At 39.3% G+C, this 24,108-nt stretch overlaps 1 protein-coding gene across 1 annotated transcript in view; it reads left to right on the top strand.

The window, feature by feature from the left end:
• The window catches only part of LOC126481254 (chymotrypsin-1-like), a 191,324-nt gene that overhangs the window by 140,698 nt on the left and 26,518 nt on the right, over positions 1 to 24,108 (top strand). Inside the window, exon 6 of the mRNA XM_050104873.1 lies at positions 18,075 to 18,221. Within this exon, the coding sequence (XP_049960830.1) occupies positions 18,075 to 18,221 (147 nt within the window). The remainder of the gene's footprint in view (positions 1 to 18,074; positions 18,222 to 24,108) is intronic.

The following is a 24,108-nucleotide window of genomic DNA, read 5'->3' as shown; positions in this document are numbered from 1 at the left end:
GGTAAGGATTCCAGGCATTCGAGAAAGTGGTTGGTGTCTTTGATGAAGGATGGGAGACTGCATGTAATGTGTTGAAGGTGTTGATCTACGTAGGCAGAGATATGTTCTGTGGGGGCTTGGTAACCAGCTACAATGGGGCGGCCGGGGTGATTGGGTTTGTGAATTTTAGGAAGTAGGTAGAAGGTAGGGGTGTCGGTGGGGTCAGGAGGTTGATGGAGTCAGGGGAAAGGTTTTGTAGGGGGCCTAAGGTTCTGAGGATTCCTTGAAGCTCCGCCTGGACATCAGGAATGGGATTACCTTGGCAAACTTTGTATGTAGTGTTGTCTGAAAGCTGACACAGTCCCTCAGCCACATACTCCCGACGATCAAGTACCACGGTCGTGGAACCCTTGTCCACCGGAAGAATGACGATGGATCGGTCAGCCTTCAGATCACGGATAGCCTGGGCTTCAGCAGTGGTGATGTTGGGAGTAGGATTAAGGTTTTTTAAGAAGGACTGAGTGACAAGGCTCGAAGTGAGAAATTCCTGGATGGTTTGGAGAGGGTGATTTTGAGGAAGATTAGGTGGGTCCCCCTGTGACGGAGGATGGAACTGTTCCAGGCAGGGTTCAATTTGGATAGTGTCTTGGGGAGTTGGATCATTAGGAGTAGGATTAGGATCATTTTTCTTCATGGCAAAGTGATATTTCCAGCAGAGAGTACGAGTGTAGGACGGTAAATCTTTGACGAGGGCTGTTTGGTTGAATCTGGGAGTGGGGCTGAAGGTGAGGCCTTTGGATAGGACAGAGGTTTCAGGTTGGGAGAGAGGTTTGGAGGAAAGGTTAACTACTGAATTAGGGTGTTGTGATTCCAGATTGTGTTGATTAGAATTTTGAGGTTTTGGGAGGAGTGGAGCTGGAAGTGGGAGATTGAGTAGATGGGAGAGACTGGGTCTGTGTGCAATGAGAGGAGGTTGAGGATTGCTGGACAGGTTGTGAAGGGTGAGTGAGTTGCCTTTCCAGAGGTGGGAAACCAGGAGATTGGATAGTTTTTTTGAGGTGGGGGGTGGCATGCTGTTCTGATTTGCGGCTGGCCTGTAGGAGGGTGCTCTGAACAGCCAGTGTGGATGTGGGAGAGGAAAGATTGAGGACTTTTATTAAGGATAGAGTTTGACGGGTGTGTTCATTGGCTTAGTTGATGTGTAGGTGAAGGATTAGGTGGGTGAGGGCAATGAATTGTTCAGTTTGGAACTGGTGTAGGGACTGATGGAAAGAAGGGTTACAGCCAGAGATGGGAACATTAAGTGTGCGGCCTTTGGGCGTAATGCCAAATGTCAGGCAAGCCTGAGTAAATAAAATATGGGAGCGTAATCTGGCTAGGGCGAAGGCATGTTTGCGGAGGGAATGTAAATAAAACTTAGTGGGGCCATTGTGGGGATGTTGTGAGGGTGACATGGTATTAGAAGGTGGAAAGTGTAACATGAGGCTGAAATTAAAATGAAAATAAAAATATATGGGGAGAGATAAAGGTGAACTAGAAAGCAACTGGAGATCTGGTGTGAATAAAGTTGAAAAAGTGTTGGTTAAAGCTGAGCTGTGTTGATCCTGTGGTGAAGTTGGGTTGGTAAACAACAGTGTGCACAAAGGTTAGGTGGTTGTGTTGCCACCAAAACACGTCAAAGGGTGGAGAAATTTGCGAAAATTTCGAAAAAACTGCCTGTAAACATATTAAAAGGAGAGGTTTTGTGGTGGCAGATTATGAAAATCAGACTAACAATTGTCTGGCGAAGAAATAATGACATTAAAACCAGTGGGAAGCGGCTAAAAATGATCAGTGATGTGGGAAAAACGGAAATGGAAATAAAGTGAAAGTTATTAGAAATAGCCTAAATGGTTGTTTATGAACTGGAAACGGATTTTATAGCAGCGGTAGTGTTGAAAGCGGAAAAAAATTTTTGGTTATGGTTTGGAAGTGGGTTACGTATTATTGAGTATATATAGGCGGGATAAAATTGTATGGCAGATTACGGTAAAAAGGAGAAGGTGAATACAAAGTGAAACTACTTGCAAAAACACAAAGAGAAAATAAGATGACAGAAAAGATTTCGAAATCCAACAGTGACAATAACAAACGTAATTGTTGGGTTCAAATTAATGATATGAATATAATAGAGGGAAACATTGCACGTGGGAAAAATATATCTAAAAACAAAGATGATGTACTTACCTACTGCTGGCATGTTGATAGACACACAAACAAACACAAACATGCACACAAAATTCAAGCTTTCGCAACCCACGGTCACCTCATCAGGAAAGAGGGAAGGAGAGGGAAAGACGAAAGGATGTGAGCTCTAAGGGAGAGGGCAAGGAGTCACTCCAATCCTGGGAGCGGAAAGACTTACCTTAGGGGGAAAAAGGGACAGGTATACACTCGCACACACACACACACACACACACACACACACACACACACACACACACACACATATCCATCTGCACATATACAGACAGAAATATTTCTGTCCATTAACTTTCTTGACAACAAACAAACAAATTTTATTGCTTTGCTTCCTGTTACATAATTTTCACCACTGAATTTTTCTGTTACTGCAAAAATGTAATGTCTTCTTTTATACCTGAAATTTCATAACCACTGATCATGTCTGGACCCACAAGCTACTCCAGCAAAAGTGATGTAAAAAAATTAAATGCTGAAGCATTAAAAATAATGAGTTTCATCTTGTGGGTCACTCCTGAATGAGTTTATGAATTTCACCCACCAATTTTCCTGCAGACGTTTGAAGTCGCCATAGCTTATCTGAAGCACTGAGACTCTGTTTTACATATTTAACAATGTGGCACTCTACTTGAGCCACTACTGTTAGATTACTGTTTTTGGCAACAGTGATAAAGGGAACACAGCCAGCATAAAATGTTCTGACTTGTGTCAGTTTTACATGAGGCATAGTAGAGGACAGTCACACTTAATTCTGTAAACAAGCAATAGACAGCAAGTCAGTGCTCAAAAGGCTTTGAAACAAATAAGAAAAAATTGATCATAAGAATTCTTGATTACCTTAAATTTAGTGGTTTGAAAGAGTACTGATATATCCACAATTTATTACAAGAATAATTACAGTTAATCATTTAAGAGCAATTAATCACCCATATCTGGTCTGAATAATAAGAAAGCTCTCAATTCTCTGAAATGGAAATGCCCAGCCCTGTTACCCACTTAAGAGTACATCCTGTCCTGCAAATTTCTAAAAGACTCTCAACAAAGTTTTCTAAGTCTGGCTGCAGACTTGTGGCTTTGCATTCTTCCACCTCAAAGGGTTTCCTTCTAGAAATCCTCAATGAAATTATGCAAACATTGCAAACCCCATATCCAGTAGTATCCTAATGACCATTTGTATGCGTTGAAACATTTGTCCACAGGACTTAGAATCTCGTTCACCACATGACAATTACAAGTCCACTCAAATCAAAACAAAGCTGTTCATTCTCTAACCTTTCAAATATTAGTAATGTGGGGTGATATTGGGCAAGAGATATCGTCATGAAACATATTTGTGGGATAGTGCCTGTTTGTGAACACTTTAGCAGAGGATACCATGGCGGCAGATATACAGCCCTAGGAAGAAAATATCCTAGTTTGTTGTGAATGATGAATGAAACATTCAAAAAATTCTTATTTTTCTTCCTCTTCTTTCCTATTTTCATTTCTTCAAATTTTCTGGTGTCTGTTCTTACATATGAACTAAGAATATGATAGACTCCAATCACTTTTGTGGAACATATAAGAAAAACCAACAAGTGAATAGCTTTGGTGTGTCACACCAGACTCTAGTAATATCGTGGGCAAAATGGAACACTGTAAATAGCTGTGAAGTTCATAAAACATTAAAGCTGTCACAACCCAAGGTTCAGTTTTAATGCTACAGTGGTTTACCAGGCAAACTCCAACTTGAGGGAGTATGTTGTTGCCTCCCTCTGATCTCTGAAATGACTTACCCAGAGATTTACAGACAATCAAAACTTAACGTCCATTCAGAACTACAGTGCAACTTGACATCTTTTACATTAACACTGCCTAAGGTGAAAGAAATGAAAAGTGACAAAAATTTCGACTCTCCGAGGATTGAACCTAATACTTCTGGATCTGTCACATGGCACTTTGTTGTGCCCTCATAAGAATGTGAGATCAGGACAAAATATTAAATGAATCTCTTACAGAAATGGCAACATAGAACATGCAACATATTAGAAACTGAATTTTTATTTACTACATGAACATTATGACATGCTGTACCAACAACTGTGCTTTAATTAAATATCAAGAAAAAAATTGCACCTTTGTGAAGGTAACTGCACAGAAGAGAGAAATGTTTGTCCTGATTACTTATTCATTTCACATCTTCTTCTAACTTTTTCTTTCTGTGTTTACATAAAAATCCTACAGTTTACTGTCACTTGTAATATATTTAATAGTCTAGAGCCTACTCACCCGACCATGATTATCATTACACAGCTTTATATACAGGGTGTTTCACTAAATGTGTTTGCCTCTGTAAGTTATGAAGTAATAGGTGACAGAAATATTGGGCTAGGTCACCCTAAGAAACGTTAACACTGTTTGCAGAGCTATGAACATAGTTTATTGTGTTATTATCCAAAGAGTTACAGGAAAAAGATACAATTCTTTAAATGAAACAATAGTTGTTTCTATCATGCACTGGAATCAGTAGCACCAGTTGTGTGTACATCAATTTAAATTACATCCTATCACTTTTAGTTTGGGAGCTACAATCCTTCAAAGTTTCAGGGGCACATACCACACACACTGCGCATAACGCAATGCGCCTTCTAAATGTGGTGCGGCCTAGTTGTAACGTCGCTGGTGTCACGGTTTGAGAAGCTTCCTAAATGTGCTGTTAGACTGCCGACTGTCACAGCACAAATCCGTCTACCTGACAGGTCGAGCCACACAAACAAACAGGGCTCAATATACCACAGTTACTGACATCGGATGAAGATGGCATACACAAACAATGAGTATGTTGACATGTTGCTGATGCTTGGCGAGTGCCAACATGATGCCACTGAAACAGCCATGGTGTATGCTCTGAGATATCCTAAGTGAAGAGCTCTGGCAGCCATTATGTTCTTACGTGCCAAACAACGACTTTGGGGAACAGGCAGCTTGATAATGTGTCACAGTAACAGATGAAGAAGTGCAACAAATGAGGAGATGGAGGTGTTTGTTTTAGCTGCAGTACACCACAATCCTCACGTCAGCTTATGAGCAGTTGCTGCAGTCACCGGTGTCAGCCTCACATCAGTGTGGTGTATACTACATGGCCACAGGATTCACCTGTACCGCCTGTGACTGACCCAGGAGCTGCATGGGAATGATTTCCATGTGAGAGTTACATTCTCTGAATGGGCCATGTGTAATTTCACGCTGGAGTCTTTACAAGGTGTTATGTTCTTTGATGAGTCCACATTCACAAATTATGGTGCAGTGAAATGCCATAATGTGCACTAATGGCCCGCAGACAATCCTCAGTCGGTATGACCTGTTGACCATCAACGTAGGTGGTCTATTAATGTATGGTGTGGAATCCTTGGGGATGAAATCATCGGTTGACACTACTTCCCAGGTACACTGACAGATTAGTTATATCGCGTGTTTATAGTCGACAGTTTGGGTGGTCTCCTTTAACATGTATGTCTACACACAAGAGTCCATATGTGGATGCAGCACGAAGGTCATCCACTCCACTCTGTGCGTGCTGTTGTGGGAGAACTAAACAACAGGTTTGCAGGAAGTTGGTTGGGGTGCCACGGTCCTCATTCATGGCCCACAAAGTCATGTAATTTAACACCATTATATGTTTTTTTTTGTGGGGATATCTAGAGGATAGTGTTTATGTCACTGAGCCCACATCCTGAGATGATCTAAAACGGCGCATCAAGGACGCATGTTGCTCCGTGACACCGGCAATGTTACATCTTGTCTGCAGATCCTTTAGAAGGCGCACTGCATTGTGCATTCAACAACATGGACACACATTCGAACATCTCATTTAAATCAACTTCCCACTGCCAGAACATCCATCACCCACCACACAGCCATGTATTATGTACAGTGTGTGGTATCTGCCCCTGAAACTTTGAAGGATTGCAGCTCCCAAACTAAAAGTGATAGGAATGTAATTTAAATTGATGTATACAACGCTGATTTCAGTGCATGATAGAAACAACGATTGTTCAATTTAAAAATTGTATCTTTTTGCTGTAACTCTTTGGATAATAACACAATAAACTATGTTCAAAGCTCCGCAGGCAGTGTAACATTTCTTATGGTGTCCTACCACAATAAATATTTCCATCACCTGTTACTTCGTAACTTACAGTGGCAAACACATTTAGTGAAACATCCTGTATATTTAGAAAATGTACTGTTCACCATGATAAATCTGAAGACTGCACCATCAAGACCTACAATAGATTCATACTACAAATAATATCTGATTATGTTTCTCTCTCTCTGTTTTGTGACAACTTGTTCTGTGTTGGTCAGACAGTTAATGGTTCTCACTTCATCTTCGTCTACCCTAGTTCTCACTACAGGTGCATCCCTTTCGTCTGGCTGTGTGAGTGACTCCATCTACATTTACATCTACATCTATACTCTGAAAACCACTGTGAAATGCATGGCCAAGAGTACTCCCCACTGTCCCAGTTATTAGTGTTTCTTCCTGTTACATTCATGTATTGAGTGCATGACGAATAAATGTTTTAATGCTTCCACGTGTGCTGTAATTAATCTAATCTTGTCCTCATGAATCCTATGTGAGCAACAAACAAGGAATTGTAGTATATTCTTAGAGTCATCAGTTAGAGCCAGTTCTTGAAATTTTGTAAGTGGGCTTTCTTGGGGTAGTTTACGTCTATCTTAAAGTGTCTGCAAGTTCAATTTCTTCAGCATCTCTTTGATACTCTAACATGGGTGAAACAAATCTGTGACTATTTGTGCTGCCCTCCTCTATACACATCCAATATCCCCTGATAGTTCTATCTGCAATGGCCATACACACTTGAGCAATATTTCAGAACAGGTCCCATGAGTGATTCATGAGGAACATCCTTTGTAGATTTGTTGCACTTTCCCATATTCTATGAAGAAACCAAAGTCTACCACCTGCTTTACTCATGACTGAATCTATATGATCATTCCATTTCATGTCTCATGAAGTGTTACACCAAGGTGTTTGTATGAGTTGGCCCATTTGAACCGTGAGTTGTCGATATTATAGTCGTAGGATACTATGTTTTTTTCATTTTGAGAACTGCACAATTTTGCATTTCTGAGCATTTAAAGCAAGTTGCCAATCTTTGCACCACTTTGAAATCTTATCAAGATCTGTCTGAATATTTATGAAGCTTCTTTCATTATAGATAACTATATTATCTGCAAAAAGTTTCAAATTGCTCTTAATATTGTCCACAAGGTCATTAATATACAGCATGAATGGCAAGTGTCCCAGCACACTTCCCTGGGACACTCCCAAAGTTTTTTCTACATCTCACAACGACTCTCAATCCAAGATAACATGCAGCTCCCTTCCTTCCAAGAAATACATTCACGAATTTCACTTGATACACCATAAGACTGAACTTTTGACATTATGCGTAGGTGTGTTACTGACTCATTGGCCTTGATTTAAAGCTTTTAGCATGTCATGCAAGAAAAATGAGAGTTGTGTTTCACGTGATTGATGTTTTTGGAATCAATGCTGGTTGGTATGTGGAAGATTACTCTGTTCAAGATACCTCATTATGTTTGAACTCAGAATATATTCTAAACTTCTACAAAAAACCATTGTCATGGATACTGGATGGTAGTTTTGTGGACCATTTCTACCACCCTTCTAGTAAATGGGTGTGCCCGGTTCTTTCATCCAATTACTGGGCCTAGTTTTTTGTTCGAGGGATCTATGATAGATTATAGCTAGAAGATGGCATAGGTAGCTACAAATTCAATGTGGAATGTTGTAGGGATTCCATCGGGCCATGGAGCTTTGTTCTATCAAAATGATTTCAGCTGATTCTCAACACCATTGATATTAATCGAACTTATTTCACTCAACTTTTCAGTCGTATGAGGATTAAATTGATGCAATTCTACTGGGTTTTTCTTTGTAAAGGAACATTTGAAAATGAGTGAACAAAGCTATTAGTGTCAGTGGGGTTGAGAAACAGCTGAAATCATTAAAACTGATCTATGCTCCAACCTCGATGGATTCCTGTCAGACTCAGTACTGAATTTGCAGCTGAATTATCCGCTCCTCTAACTGTAATCTTCCGTAGATGCCTTGAACAAAAGATTATGTCCAGCAGTTGGAAGAAAGCACAGATCACACCCATTTACAAGAAGGTTAGTAGAAGTGATTCACAAAACTATCATACAACTATTTTGGCATTGATTTGTTGTAGAATCTTAGAACATATTCTGGGCTCAAACATAATGAGGTATCTTGAACAGAATGATCTCCACCATACCAACCAGCATGGATTCCAACAACATTGATCATGTGAAACCCTAATTGCACTTTTATCACATGACATAGTGACGGCTTTGGATCAAGGCAATCAGGTAGATGTGGTATTTATCGATTTCTGAAAAGCATTTGACTCAGTACTACACCTACACTTATTGTCAAAAGTACAATCCTATGGGATATCAAGTGAAATTGTGAGTCGACTGAGGACTTTCTGGTAGGGAGGAAACAGCATAATATCTTGGGTGGAGAGTCATCACTAGATGTACAAGTAACTTCAAGTGTGCTCCAGAGTAGTGTATTTACCATTGCTGTTCATATTGTATATTAATGACCTTGCAGACAATATCAATAGTGACCTCAGACTTTTTGCAGATGATACAGTTATCTATAACAGAGTACTGTCTGAAAGAAGTTGCACAAATATTCAGTCAGATCTTAATAAGATTTCAAAGTGGTGCAAAGATTGGCAGCTTGCTTTGCTTTAAATGTTCATAAATGTTGACCTGTGCATTCACAGACCTAAAAAAACATAGTATCCTATGAATATAATGGAAGGAAACATTCCACGTGGGAAAAATTATATATAAAAACAAAGATGAGGTGACTTACCGAACAAAAGCGCTGGCAGGTCGATAGACACAAAACAAACACAAACATACACACAAAATTCAAGCTTTCGCAACAAACTGTTGCCTCATCAGGAAAGAGGGAAGGAGAGGGGAAGACGAAAGGAAGTGGGTTTTAAAGGAGAGGGTAAGGAGTCATTCCAATCCCGGGAGCGGAAAGACTTACCTTAGGGGGAAAAAAGGACAGGTATACACTCGCACACACGCACATATCCATCCACACATACAGACACAAGCAGACATATTTAAATATGTCTGCTTGTGTCTGTATGTGTGGATGGATATGTGCGTGTGTGCGAGTGTATACCTGTCCTTTTTTCCCCCTAAGGTAAGTCTTTCCGCTCCCGGGATTGGAATGACTCCTTACCCTCTCCTTTAAAACCCACTTCCTTTCGTCTTCCCCTCTCCTTCCCTCTTTCCTGATGAGGCAACAGTTTGTTGCGAAAGCTTGAATTTTGTGTGTATGTTTGTGTTTGTTTTGTGTCTATCGACCTGCCAGCGCTTTTGTTCGGTAAGTCACCTCATCTTTGTTTTTATATATAATAGTATCCTATGACTACAATATCAAAAACTTGCAGTTCAAATTGGCCAACTCATACAAATAACACACTTTGTAGGGATTTCAAACAGAATGATCCCATAGGTTCAGTCATGAGTAAAGCAGGTGGCAGACTTTGGTTTGTTGCTAGAGTACTGTGGAAGTGCAATGAGTTTACACAGAAGATTGCTTACAAATCACTCATGTGACTGGTTCTAGAATATTACTCAAGTGTGTGGGACCCATACTAAATAGGACTAACAACGGATACTGAATTTGTACAAAAAAGGAAAGCAAAAATGGTCATATACTCAGTCCTTCAAGGAAGGATGTTTTCTTGATAGACTGAAGTATGGTGAAATTTGACCAATTTATAAAAAAGGCAGACACGATGAAGTGCATTATTGACCAATCCCTTTGTTATCAATATTTTACAAAATATTTGAAAGAGTAGCGTGCAACAGGATAGCTAACTATAATAATCTGCATAATATTATCCAGAAGAATCAGCATAGTTTCCAAAGAGGACATTGCACTGTCCAAGCCATCAATGAACTTGTTACAAAATTAGTAGTAGTTTAGATGACAAAAAGGAATGTATCAAGCATCTTTTGAGACCTAACTAAAGCCTTTGAACAGCAGACAAGAAACTACTACTTCTTAAGCTACAAGCATATGGTTTTAGTGAAAATTTACTGAGTTGGTCATTGTCTAACGTTTTAAACAGGAAACAAAGAGTAGTAATACAAGGGTCAATCCAAAAGAAATGCACACTATTTTTTTTTTTAAAATCCATCTTTTATTCTACATGTTTGAAAGATTTACAGTGTGAATATACATCCATTAGGAACAACATTTTCATTTCTCCACATAATTTCCATCCCTCTCAACTGCCTTACACTATCTTGGAACCAGCGCCTGTATACCCGCACGGTAAAATTCTGGACCAACCTGTTGGAGCCACTACTTGGCAGCACGCACAAGGGAGTCATTGTCTTCAAACCTTGTTCCACGAAGAGAGTCTTTCAGTTTCCCATAGACATGATAGTCACATGGAGCCAAGTCAGGACTGTAAGGTGGGTGTTTCAGTGTTGTCCATCCGAGTTTTGTGATCGCTTCCATGGTTTCTTGACTGACATGTGGCCGTGCATTGTTGTGCAACAGCAAAACATCCTGATTGTGCTGATGTGGTTGAACACGACTCAGTCAAACTTGAAGTTTCTTCAGTGTCATCACATTTGCATCAGAATTTATGTGGTTCCACTTGGCATGATGTCCACAACGAAGAGTCCTTCAGAATTGAAAAACACCATAGCCATAAATTTTCCAGCAGAAGGTGTCATAGCCTCTTTGTCTCTGGTGAAAAATGATGGAGCCATGTTTCATCACCTGTCACAATTCTTCCAAGAAATTCATCTCCACCATTCTCGTACTACTCCAAAAGTTTGCTGCATACCGTTTTTCTTGTTTCCTTGTGAGCCACTGTCAACATCCTGGGAACCCACGTGGCACAAACTTTCAATATTCTGCAAACACTTCCTTCCCCTATCCCAACGTAGCATGGCAATTCATTCAGTGTGATGCGTCTGTCAGCTGCCACCAATTCGTTAACTCTTTGCACATTGTCTGGAGTGTGTGCAGTATGAGGCCTGCTGCTGCGAGGACAATCCTCAATATTGCCATGCCCACTTTCATCACATAACCTGCTTGCCCACCAACTAACTGTGCTGCAATTGACAGCAGCATCTCCATACACCTTTTTGAACCTCTTGTGGATGTTTTCCACTGTCTCATTTTCACAGTACAGGAATTCTATGACAGCACGTTGCCTCTGACAAATCAAGTGTAGTAGCCATCTTGAAGACATGCTGTGATGGCGCCACTGATGGGAACAGGTTGAACTAAGTTTGAAAACAAGCGGGAAGGATGTATCTACACACTGTAAAACTTTCACACATGCAGAATGAAAGCTGTATTTTTACTTTTGGAGTGACCCTTGTAGAAGAAAATGGTAAGAGATGCTTCTGAAGTCAGAAAAATACAGTACAATGAACTATCCTTGGGCCAATGAGTTAAATGACATGCTGACTAACATAAATTCAGACATGATTCTTTACACAGGTGCCCTGGCAGTGATAATCTATTGCAAGAAAACTGAAAATTTAAATTTAACATAAGGCATAGTTATTTGTGACAATCAAGTTGCCACCACAAACTGTACCAAATTTCTAGGTGTAATGCCGAAAATTTAATTAGCCACCTTCAGCAGACTCTTGCTGAAATTGAGACCTGGGTGAGAAATAATGGTCTGAAACTAAATCTAACAATGACTCAAATCATTTACTTTACCACAAAACATGCTGTGCAAGATGTAATTGAAGTATTACATGAGGACAATCAATCAAAAATTCTTCTACACTGTAGTAATATTTACTTGCTAGGTCCTTTTTTAAATGGAGTCCAAATTCTTCTGTTTCATTTTGCTGTATATGGCATACTATGTGACAATGAAGTTTCTATTCTATTCTGTAAAATCTGTAGAGCTGTTAGCATTGTTAGCTGCTTCTGACAGAATGCATGCTTTGCTGGTGCTGCACATTTTCACGATTTTGAATGAGATAAACAAATGTTGCAGTGTACATCTTTGGCAAATTAGCGCAGAACTTGTTACAGAAACAGCTAAGTTACAAAATTGGTGCAACTCACATGTTTGTTTATATGTAAAAGCTGACTTGAACATTTTCTTTTGTGTGAGACCATGGGTGCAAGCTATGTATGCAGATCTGGAACTCTGGATTCACAAGTTTTTTTGTTCATGTTGCTTTTGCATAATCTTTCAATGATTGTATCAGTACACATTTAATTGTAATATTTTGTATAATTTTGAACATTTACGAGCACCATGATAAACTCATGCTTTTATTGTCAGTTGTAGGCTTAATCTTGTTTGTGATCTTTTAAAATTTTGTAAGAACAATAGGTCTATCCTCATTAAAAACAATATCTCTCTCATTTTGGCATATAATTATGCGAGAAAGACATTTCTGTTGAGAATTTTCATACACTTACAAAAATATATTTTTAAAATTTCTGTAACATTTGTAAGTTACAAGAGTTGTGGATAATGTATTTCATAGCAATCAGCATTTGTGACTCACAGTTACTGCCGAAGAATCCATCACTCCAAATTTTGGTGTATATCAATTCAAACACAAGTAATAGTACATTTTTGAAAATTTTCATAAGTTGCCATTGTCCTATGCATAAATTAACTCGTTGCATAGTACCTGCTTCAAGGGGAAGCCGATGTGAAATGGCAGAAGTCAATTAATCATCAGTATTTCTAATGTAAAGTGGGTAATAGTACCCCTTAGAAAAATGGCAGAAAGGGACAGGAATGAACACCACATGCACTCAATTGTGCATGCCTGGGAATCTCTTTCAGCATGATGAACTTGCTATTCCGGCAGCCATTGAGGAAAGAGAGTGCAACCACCTGCAGATTGTGGGGCACATTGGAACAAAACAATTGATGCTTGTTGTCTGGGCTCTGAGGTCATATAATTTGAATGACTGGCAGAGAAAGTTGAGAAGACCAGGCTGTATGTGCAGATTCAACAAAGCTCACCATTTTTAGCATTTCTCCAGAACTGATCATAGCCCCCTGGTTCTGATTAAAATGGAAGGACTGAAACAAAGACTTCAAGGATTCTGCGACAAGCAAGGCTGAAACTTCCTGGACTTGCACCACAGGTTTGAGAACTGTAGGGTCCCGCTAAATGGGTCAGGCATGCACTACATGTCATAGGCTGCCACCCAGGTAGTTGACTGCATGTGGGGTGTACACAAACATTTTTTAGATTAGGTGACACTATTCAGTCCAGATAATGACACCTGTAGGAGACCCAGAAGCATAAGCGCTGAAAGAATGTCCCATACAAGTGAGAGTATTAAAACCCTCACAGCTAAGTTTCAAAGCATTCACAACAAAGTGCAGTGTTCGAACCATTCCTGGAAAGCAGTTAAGCTCACATAATAGTAGGTACAGAAAGCTCGTTGAAATCTGAAATTGATGACAATAAGATTTTTGGGGAAAATTTAAGTGTTATTGAAAGGATAGGCTAATGGTAAATTGAGGTGATGTATTTGTCAAGATAGAAACTGAAGCTGCATGTGAGACTGTTTGGGCAAGCCTCAGTATCAGGGGTGGGCGTAAAATGGTAACAAGATCCTTCTACCACCCCTCAGACGTATCTCCTGATGTAACCAAAAACTTTAGAGAAAAACCTCAGTTCACTTGCACTAAAGTTCTCCAATCATACTGTAATCATCAATGGCGAATTAAATCATCCAACTATCATATGAGGAAACTACAGTTTTTTTAGTGGTGGGTGTGATAAGAGATTCTGTGAAATATTACTAAATGCCATCACTGAAAACTACCTGAAACATATAGTTAGGAAGTTAGGAATGCTACAAGTTATTGAAACATATTTAATCTAATGGAAAGAAACAGACCTGGCCTCTTTCAGTCTGTCCATAATCAATTCAGTGACCATGATGCAGTTGTGGCAACAATGATTACCAAAGTACAAAGAACAACTAAAGTAAGTACAGAGATATATAAAACTAAATAAAATTGCAGTAGTTCATATCTGAATGAATAACTTGGAACTTTCAGCACAGGACAATAGTATGTAGATGAACTAGGGCTCACATTTAAAAGAATAGTTGACCATGCATTAGCCAGATATATACCTGTAGAACAATTCACAATGGAAGAAGGCCTCAGTGGTATACAGTCACTGTAAAGAGACTTCTAAAGAAATAGAGATTACTGCATAATAGATCTAAAACAAAGCATAGGGCTATAGATCGAGAGATGCTGAATGAGACACATTTGGCTATCAAGGGAGCAATGCATGAAGCCTTCAAGTACTATTGTAGCAGAATATTATCAAATAACCTGTCACAAAACCCAAAGAAATTCTTGTCATATGTAAAGGCTGTTAGAGGCACCATAGTTAGTGCCCAATCACTCCTGATTGAGGCAGGAAATGAAACTGAGTGTAGGAAAGTAAAAGCTGAACTGCTTGACTCCATTTTCAAATGAATGTTGGAACATATTCTAAGTTCAAACATAATGCTATATCTTGCACAGAATGACCTGCTCCATGTCAAACAGCATAGATTCTGAAAACATCAATCACGCAAAACCTAACTCATTTCTCACGTGACACGTCAAAAGTTTCAAACCAAAGCAGTCTGGTAGATATAATATTTCTTGATTTTTGAAAAGCAGCTGACATCTACCCTTATTGTTAAACATATGATCATATGGGGTACCAAGCTAAATTTGTAACTAGATTGGCAATTATTTGGTTCAGTGACACAGCATGTTGTCTTGGATAGTGTCATCATCAGATGTAGAAGTAACTTTGGGTGTTCTGCAGGAAGTATGTCGGAGCCTTTGCATTCATGTCGTTTATTAATTACCTTGCAGACAACATTAATAGTAACCTCAGACACTTTGAAAATGACACAGTTGCCTATAGTGAAGTACTCTCTGAAACAAGCTGCATAAATATTCAGTCAGACCTTGATAAGGTTTTAGAGAGCTGCAAAGACTGGAAACTTGCTTTAAACATTCAGAAAGATAAAACTGTGCACTTCAGAAAATGAAAAACAAAAAAAAAAAAAATGTAGTTTCCTATGACTATAATATCACTGAGTCATGGCTGGAATTGGCCACCTACTACAAATACCTGGGTATGGCACTATGCAGGAATATGAAATGGAATCATCAAACAATGGAAATTCCAGGTTGAAATATCATCAGTATAAGGAAAGGTAAATTGTAATTCACCATATAGATGATACATTGAGTTTGCAGACAGGCACAATGAAAAGACAGTTACATTATTTTGCTTTCAGCCAAAGCCTTCTTCATAAAGGAAACATATACACAAGCAAGCACATCTCAAGCACATCTGATTGCCATCTCCGGCAGCTTGGACTGGAATGCTGGAATGATCACATAGGCTCAGTTGTGGATTAAGCAGGTGGTAGATCAGTTTCTTGGTAGAATAGTGGGCAAATGTAATCAGTCTACAATACAGATTGCTTACAAATCACTCATGTGACCCATTCTGGAATACTGCTCAAGGATGTGCAGCCTATACCAAATAGGACTAACAGTGGTATTGAATGTATGCAGAGAAGGGCGACATGAATGGTCACAGATTTGTTACACCCAGGTGCAGGTCAAAATTAAAGGTTCTGAGGCAGAGGCATCCAGAAATATTTGTAAAAATAAATTTCTCAATAACATATTACAGAATTTAAATTATCAGAACACAATTTTGCATATTTCCCACACGGATTTAAATAATGCCAGTCAGTGTGTTTGGTACTGTTGACATGTGATATCATGTGATGTTTTCCAAACAGCTAGTAACTAGTCTTAAGGCTGCACCTAAAAATGCTGCTTAGCTCAGCATAGCAGAGGTTTGGGGGCATGGCTTCCTCAGAATACTGCTCTTATGGGTGTCCTAAAGGCTCTAATGTTTCAGCCTAAGGGTGTATTACCAACCTGCACACAATTTTTGTGTTCCACTGCTTATATCAAAAGCAAATGAACAAAGCTACTCAAACTTTGCTATAGAATCCTTGTCTCCCTATATCCCTATTATGCTTTGATGCATCATTAATCAACATTTAGTATTATTGTTATGATAGTTTTTAGAGAGTTTTTTGTTTCTGTCATTGGCTATTCTAGTTCACAAATGTCTCACCAGACTGCAGTAGAGTACAATAACATAAGTATTACTGCCTAGCAAGAGTGTCTTTTGTGTCTTTTAGTATGATTTGTTACAAATGGTCGGGAAATGTGACATTAGGGAATAAATAAGGTACATATACATTTTATCTTCGAGTTAGCTTTTGATGTTATTTAGTAGTTGATTATGAAATGGAAAGAAGATACAGTGTGTAAACGTTTGGCCTGAGTGTGGTATTGCCCTTCCTGAAATTTTAGTTGTTGTGACAAACTGATCTGTAGCAGAGCCCGAAGTCTAGGTTAGTTCTGATAGATAAATGACACAGCCCTCCCAGCGTGGAAACCATGAGCTGTGCCTAGGTAGACCCATGGGAGAGTGTGACAGAGATGCTGAAGAAGCTGAAGTGGCAGACTCTTGACGACAGATATAAACTGTCCTGAGGATATCTACTTACAAATTTTCAAGAACAAGCTTTAATTGATGGTTCTAGGAATACAGGATGATTCAAAAACAATACCACAACTTTAAAAATGTGTATTTAATGAAAGAAACATAATATAACCTTCTGTTATACATCATTACAAAGAGTATTTAAAAAGGTTTTTTTTTTCACTCAAAAACAAGTTCAGAGATGTTCAATATGGCCCCCTCCAGACACTCGAGCAATATCAACCCGATACTCCAACTCGTTCCACATTCTCTGTAGCATATCAGGCGTAACAGTTTGGATAGCTGCTGTTATTTCTCGTTTCAAATCATCAATGATGGCTGGGAGAGGTGGCCGAAACACCATATCCTTAATATACCCCCATAAGAAAAAATCGCAGGGGGTAAGATCAGGGCTTCTTGGAGGCCAGTGATGAAGTGCTCTGTCACGGGCTGCCTGGCGGCCGATCCATCGCCTCGGGTAGTTGACGTTCAGGTAGTTAAGGACAGATAAGTGACAATGTGGTGGCGCTCCATCCTGCTGAAATATGAATTGTTGTGCTTCTTGTTCGAGCTGAGGGAACAGCCAATTCTCTAACATCTCCAGAGAGTGTGGAACGAGTTGGAGTATCGGATTGATATTGCTCGAGTGTCTGGAGGGGGCCATATTGAACATCTCTGAACTTGTTTTTGAGTGAAAAAAAACCTTTTTAAATACTCTTTGTAATGATGTATAACAGAAGGTTATATTATGTTTCTTTCATTAAATACACATTTTTAAAGTTGTGGTATTCTTTTTGAATCACCCTGTACAGTACAACCCTCATTTATTGCTCACATAGGGATCATGAGGACAAGATTAGATTAATTTTTTTCCACATTCAGTATGTAAATGGGATGGGAAGAAACCCTAATAACTGGTACAGTGGGTCATACCCTCGGCCAAGCACTTCACAGTGTTTTGCAGAGAACTGATGTAGATGTAGAGCTATTAGTTTCAAACTGAGGGGAAACTTTATTTACATTTCACTTCACATTCAAATGTACCACGTTGCTAACTGTAAAATAAAAGTAAGTGTTGATGCATCCTGTATTTTGAGAAAGAAATGTTTTTCATGAGTAACTTGTTTCTAAATACCTTCCTTTTTTTGCAGACTGGAGGCAAAGATGCAAAAGTGTTAGAAGCAGTGAACATCACTGTGTGGTCCAACAGTAAATGTAGTGAAGCCTATTCAGATGATAAAAAGCCAATTCTATCTTCAAATATCTGTGCTGGAGACCGCTGGAAAGGACAATGCAGTGTGAGTAGAAACCTATCTCTTAGCACAGTCATCATGTCCAATTCCCAAACCATGAGACTATGTGTTTCCCACACACTATTGTCCAAAATTTAAACATAATCTAGCAGTGAGATCATATTTCCTGAACAGATTATGAGAACAAGTATATGAGAAGGTGAAATTTAAACATGAAGTTTTTACAGCAAATAATGTCAATAACATGTAATAAGAAAAGTTTTTAAACCCAAAAATAATTTTTTTTCCAATGACAACAAAACCATTTTCGGTGAATTCCATCTGATATACTTGCTTGCCCCCCCCCCCCCCCCCCCTCATGAACCATGGACCTTGCCATTGGTGGGGAAGCTTGCGTGCCGCAGTGATACAGATGGCCGTACCATAGGTGCAACCACAACGGAGGGGTATCTGTTGAGAGGCCAGATAAACGTGTGGTTCCTGAAGAGGGGCAGCAGCCTTTCCAGTAGTTGCAGGGGCAACAGTCTTGATGATTGACTGATCTGGCCTTATAACACTAACCAAAACGGCCTTGTTGTGCTGGTACTGCGAACAGCTGAAAGCAAGGGGAAACTACAGCCGCATTTCTTCCCGAGGGCATGCAGATTTACTGTATGGTTAAATGATAATGGCGTCCTCTTGGGTAAAATATTCCGAAGGTAAAATAGTCCCCCATTTGGATCTCCAGGTGGGGACTATTGAAGAGGACGTCATTATGAGGAGAAAGAAAACTGGCGTTCTATGGATCGGAGCATGGAATGTCAGATCACTTTATCAGGAAGGTAGGTTAGAAAATTTAAAAAGGGAAATGGATAGGTTAAAGTTAGATATAGTGGGAATTAGTGAAGTTCGATGGCGGGAGGAACAAGACTTTTGGTCAGGTGAATACAGGGTTACAAATACAAAATCAAATAGGGGTAATGCAGGAGTAGGTTTAATAATGAATAAAAAAATAGGAGTGTGGGTAAGCTACTACAAACAGCATAGCAAACGCATTATTGTGGCCAAGATAGACATGAAGCCCACATCTACTACAGTAGTACAAGTTTATATGCCAACTAGCTCTGCAGATGATGAAGAAATTGATGAAACGTATGATGAGATAAAAGAAATTATTCAGGTAGTGGAGGGAGACGAAAATTTAATAGTCATGGGTGACTGGAATTCGAAAGTAGGACAAGGAAGAGAAGGAAACATAGTGGGTGAATATGGATTGGGGGTGAGAAATGAAAGAGGAAGCCGTCTGGTAGAATTTTGCACAGAGCATAACTTAAGCATAGCTAACACTTGGTTCAAGAATCATAAAAGAAGGTTGTATACATGGAAGAATCCTAGAGTTACTAGAAGGTATCAGATAGATTATATAATGGTAAGACAGAGATTTAGGAACCAGGTTTTAAATTGTAAGACATTTCCAGGGGCAAATGTGGACCCTGACCACAATCTATTGGTTATGAACTGTACATTAAAACTGAAGAAACTGCAAAAAGGTGGGAATTTAAGGAAATGGGACCTGGGTAACCTGACTAAACCAGAGGTTGTACAGAGTTTCAGGTAGAGCATTAGGGAACAATTGATAGGAGTGGGGGAAAGAAATACAGTAGAAGAAGAATGGGTAGCTCTGAGGGATGAAGTGGCTAAGGCAGCAAAGAATCAAGTAGGTAAAAAGACGAGAGCTAGTAGAAACCCTTGGGTAACAGAAGAAATATTGAATTTAATTGATGAAAGGAGAAAATATAAAAATGCAGTAAATGAAGCAGGCAAAAAGGAAGACAAACATCTCAAAAATGAGATCGACAGGAAGTGCAAAATGGCTAAGCAGGGGTGACTAGAGGACAAATGTGAGGATGTAGAGGCTTATCTCACTAGGGGTAAGATAGATACTGCCTACAGGAAAATTAAAGAGACCTTTGGAGAAAAGAGAGCCACTTGTATGAATATCAAGAGCTCAGATGGAAACCCAGTTCTAAGCAAAGAAGGTGAAAGCAGAAAGGTGTAAAAAGTATATAGAGGGTCTATACAAGGGTGATGTACTTGAGGACAATATTATGGAAATGAAGAGGATGTAGATGAAGATTAAATGGGAGATACAATACTGCGTGAAGAGTTTCACAGACCACTGAAAGACCTGAGTCGAAACAAGGCCCCAGGAGTAGACAACATTCCATTGGAACTACTGACGGCCTTGGGAGAGCCAGTCCTGACAAAACTCTACCATCTGGTGAGCAAGATGTATGAGACAGGCGAAATATCCTCAGACTTCAAGAAGAATATAATAATTCCAATACCAAAGAAAGCAGGTGTTGACAGATGTGAAAATTACCGAACTATCAGTTTAATAAGTCACAGCTGCAAAATACTAACGTGAATTCTTTACAGACGAATGGAAAAACTGGTAGAAGCTGACCTCGGGGAAGATCCGTTTGGATTCCGTAGAAATGTTGGAACATATGAGGCAATACTGACCCTACGACTTATCTTAGAAAATAGATTAAGGAAAGGCATGGAAGGGAAGCAGCAGTTGGGAAGGGAGTGAGACAGGGTTGTAGCCTCTCCCCAATTTTATTCAATCTGTATATTGAATAAGCAGTAAAGGAAACAAAAGAAAAATTTGGAGTAGGTATTAAAATCCGTGGAGAAGAAATAAAAGCTTTGAGGTTCACTGATGACATTGTAATTCTGTCAGAGCAGCAAAGAACTTGGAAGATCAGTTGAACAGATTGGACAGTGTCTTGAAAGGAGGATATAAGATGAACATCAACAAAAGTAAAATGAGGATAATGGTATGTAGTCAAATTAAATCAGTTGATGCTGAGTGAATTAGATTAGGAAATGAGACACTTAAAGTAATAAAAGAGTTTTGCTATCTGGGGAGCAAAATAACTGATGATGGTCGAAGTAGAGAGGATATAAAATGTAGACTGGCAATGGCAAGGAAAGCATTTCTGAAGAAGAGAAATTTGTTAACATCAAGTATAGATTTAAATGTCAGGAAGTCAATTCTGAAAGTATTTGTATGGAGTGTAGCCATGTATGGAAGTGAAACATGGATGATAAATAGTTTGGACAAGAAGAGAATAGAAGCTTTTGAAATGTGGTGCTACAGAAGAATGCTGAAGATTAGATGGTTAGATTGCATAACTAATGAGGAGGCATTGAATAGAATTGGGGAGAAGAGGAGTTTGTGGCACAACTTGACAAGAAGAAGGGACCGGTTGGTAGGACATGTTCTGAGGCATCAAGGGATCACAAATTTAGCATTGGAGGGCAGCGTGGAGGGTAAAAATCATAGAGGGAGACCAAAAGATGAATACACTAAGCAGATTCAGAAGGATGTAGGTTGCAGTAAGTACTGGGAGATGAAGAAGCTTGCACAGGATAGAGTAGCATGGAGAGCTCTATCAAACCAGTCTCAGGACTGAAGCCCACAACAACAATACTTGCTTGACAGCAATGTGGCACAGCCATCATGAGTCAGTTTAGGAATTCTCTTTGCTATCAATCTCTTTGCTGAGAAAGAGGTCTGGAATTCTTGATGGCAACCGAAAGGCTGCATTTCACCACTCCAATACAAGCCAGATCTAGTATGTGGTGTTCAGATCCAGAAATAGTGCTAGCCAATCCAAGTGGTGAATACCCTATACCTTTGAGAAGTTTATTTACCCAAGCAGATCCATGTGGATGGCAATAATCAACCATGAAGATGAAATCTAGAGCCAGAAGACCTCTTAACAGTCATTTAAGTTATTATAATACAACAGCTCTATACCTATGGACTGTAACTGTATTCTTCTGATCATCAACAAAGATGTGAACTCCTTACATGCATCCAATATGTTATGAGAGTAGTTCTGCATATTAGAGTGTGAATCATATGCGAGGAAGACATTTCTTCATGGTTCAACCATAATGCTCCTGACTCAAAAATAAATAAACTCTTTGCAGCCTGCAGTGAATGGACACACTCTGCTCGATGTCTGGCACACAGAGATTAGCTCCTCTGTCATGGTACCATTTTTTGGGGAACTTCAACTCCTGTGGCACATCAAATAACTGTATGGCAGACACTGCAGAATTTCTGCATGCAGTTAAGACCAGACACCTCATGTTGTAGAGTAATTACTTATTGCTGACTTTGAACTAGTCTAGAATCAATGTTTTCTATGCCTATGAGTTGTTTTAAAAGCTTTTAAATACTGTCTTATTGCCTATTGAGTTTTGTCTCAGAATTTTTGACAGACATTTATCCATGTAATGATTTTATCACTGTTCACAAGCATGAGTGTCTGGCATTGTTGAAGATTCACCCTTCACTGTTCATAGTGGACACACCAGCCACATAAGAGGGCAAAACATCAGAAAAATCATTAAAATGTCTAAAATGTCTATCCCAAGACAAAAGCTAGCAGGCAATGCATCAACAAGTGGCCACAGAAGCCTCAGAAATATCAAGTTATCTGATACTGGCTATCAGCTTTGACCTGTGATGTCATCAAAATGGCAGGCACAACCATATCAATGGCCATCCAGTCTATGCAATATGGAGACTACAATGTCACAGATTCAGTACAAATAACAAAACAAAAACAAATCCACATTTTAACATAATAACTTGAATAATAACATGAAAATATATGAGAAACACAAGAATTAAAGGCTTTTTGGTGCAGAGAAACAAAACAAACAACATTCCTAACATAACACCTGCAATTGAAAAAAAATTAAAAAAGTACACATAAAAACCACACAGTTCAACATTGGTATTGTACTGCCTCAAGAATTTCAGTGTAAATTCTAGAAACACTCAGCCTTCAACCGTCTTGAACACACAATATTTTAGGTTTGAGTGTGGGAGAGTGAGAATGTTTCTACCGATCCACCAGTTTCTATGTGCAGGCCGGAAGTTTGTTATTTGAAGACTGTAAGAGGGGCAAGTCACTGATGACAACAAGTGTTTTCCACCAGCGCCACAGAAGACATAAGGAGAACTCAACCAATAATTATGTCATATTCTTTGATGTGTTAGTGTCTGTGATGATGGTAAAAAAGACTGTTGAACAGTTGAAAGTAGTTTCCTATGGACACATTCATGTATATGACTCGCCTGAGAATAGAGACTTTTAAATTATTTCATGTCTTGGTTATGACCAAAGCGGGACACATGTAAGCTATTTTGAAGAAGTGTAAATGATTCTAACGTTCAAAGAATGAGTTAGCTTTCCAAAGTTATTGTTTATGAACATTGAAAATTTATTGTGATTGAACTGAAATATATTCTACGAGTGCATAAATTATTTCAAGAATAGAAAAGTAGTTAGTAAATTCCTTTAACCACCACCATCTCTTTGGAGAAGCAGCTTTTGGGAGATTGATGTAGTGGATTAGCCACAGAAGGGGATCAGCTACACACTATGGGCAAGTTAACTGAATTGAGAGACATGTGAGTTTTGCACCCCAGCACCACACTGTGTCTCGATGTCATCCAGAGAACATTAGAGTATCTTCAGTGAAGAAATTTAGATAATAAACTCAGCTATACAATGCTAATGAACAAGTAAATCAGTAGAAAAATGGTATCAGAAGATGATGATGATGAGGTCCCATACTCCGAGGAGCATAGGGGACGATGCGAGAGACACGCACCGCCGACTAGGCAAGGTCCTAGCGGACGTGGTTGCCATTGCCTTCCTCCAACCATAATGGGGAGGAATGAAGACAACACAAAAACATCCAGTCATTTTGAGGTAGGGAAAATCCCTGACCCCGCTGGCATTTGAACCCGGGATCCCGTGCGCGGGAAGTGAGAATGCTACTGCAAGACTGCAAGCTGTGGTGCCTAGGCAAAAAACCAAAGCTCACTGCAAAAACTACTACTGAAGACTTCACTCAAGTG

This window comes from Schistocerca serialis, chromosome 5 (genome assembly GCF_023864345.2).
Source record: "Schistocerca serialis cubense isolate TAMUIC-IGC-003099 chromosome 5, iqSchSeri2.2, whole genome shotgun sequence".
Taxonomy (NCBI): domain Eukaryota; kingdom Metazoa; phylum Arthropoda; class Insecta; order Orthoptera; family Acrididae; genus Schistocerca; species Schistocerca serialis.
The sequence above is the reverse complement of the archived record's forward strand: the minus strand, read 5'-3'. Positions and strand labels throughout refer to the sequence as shown.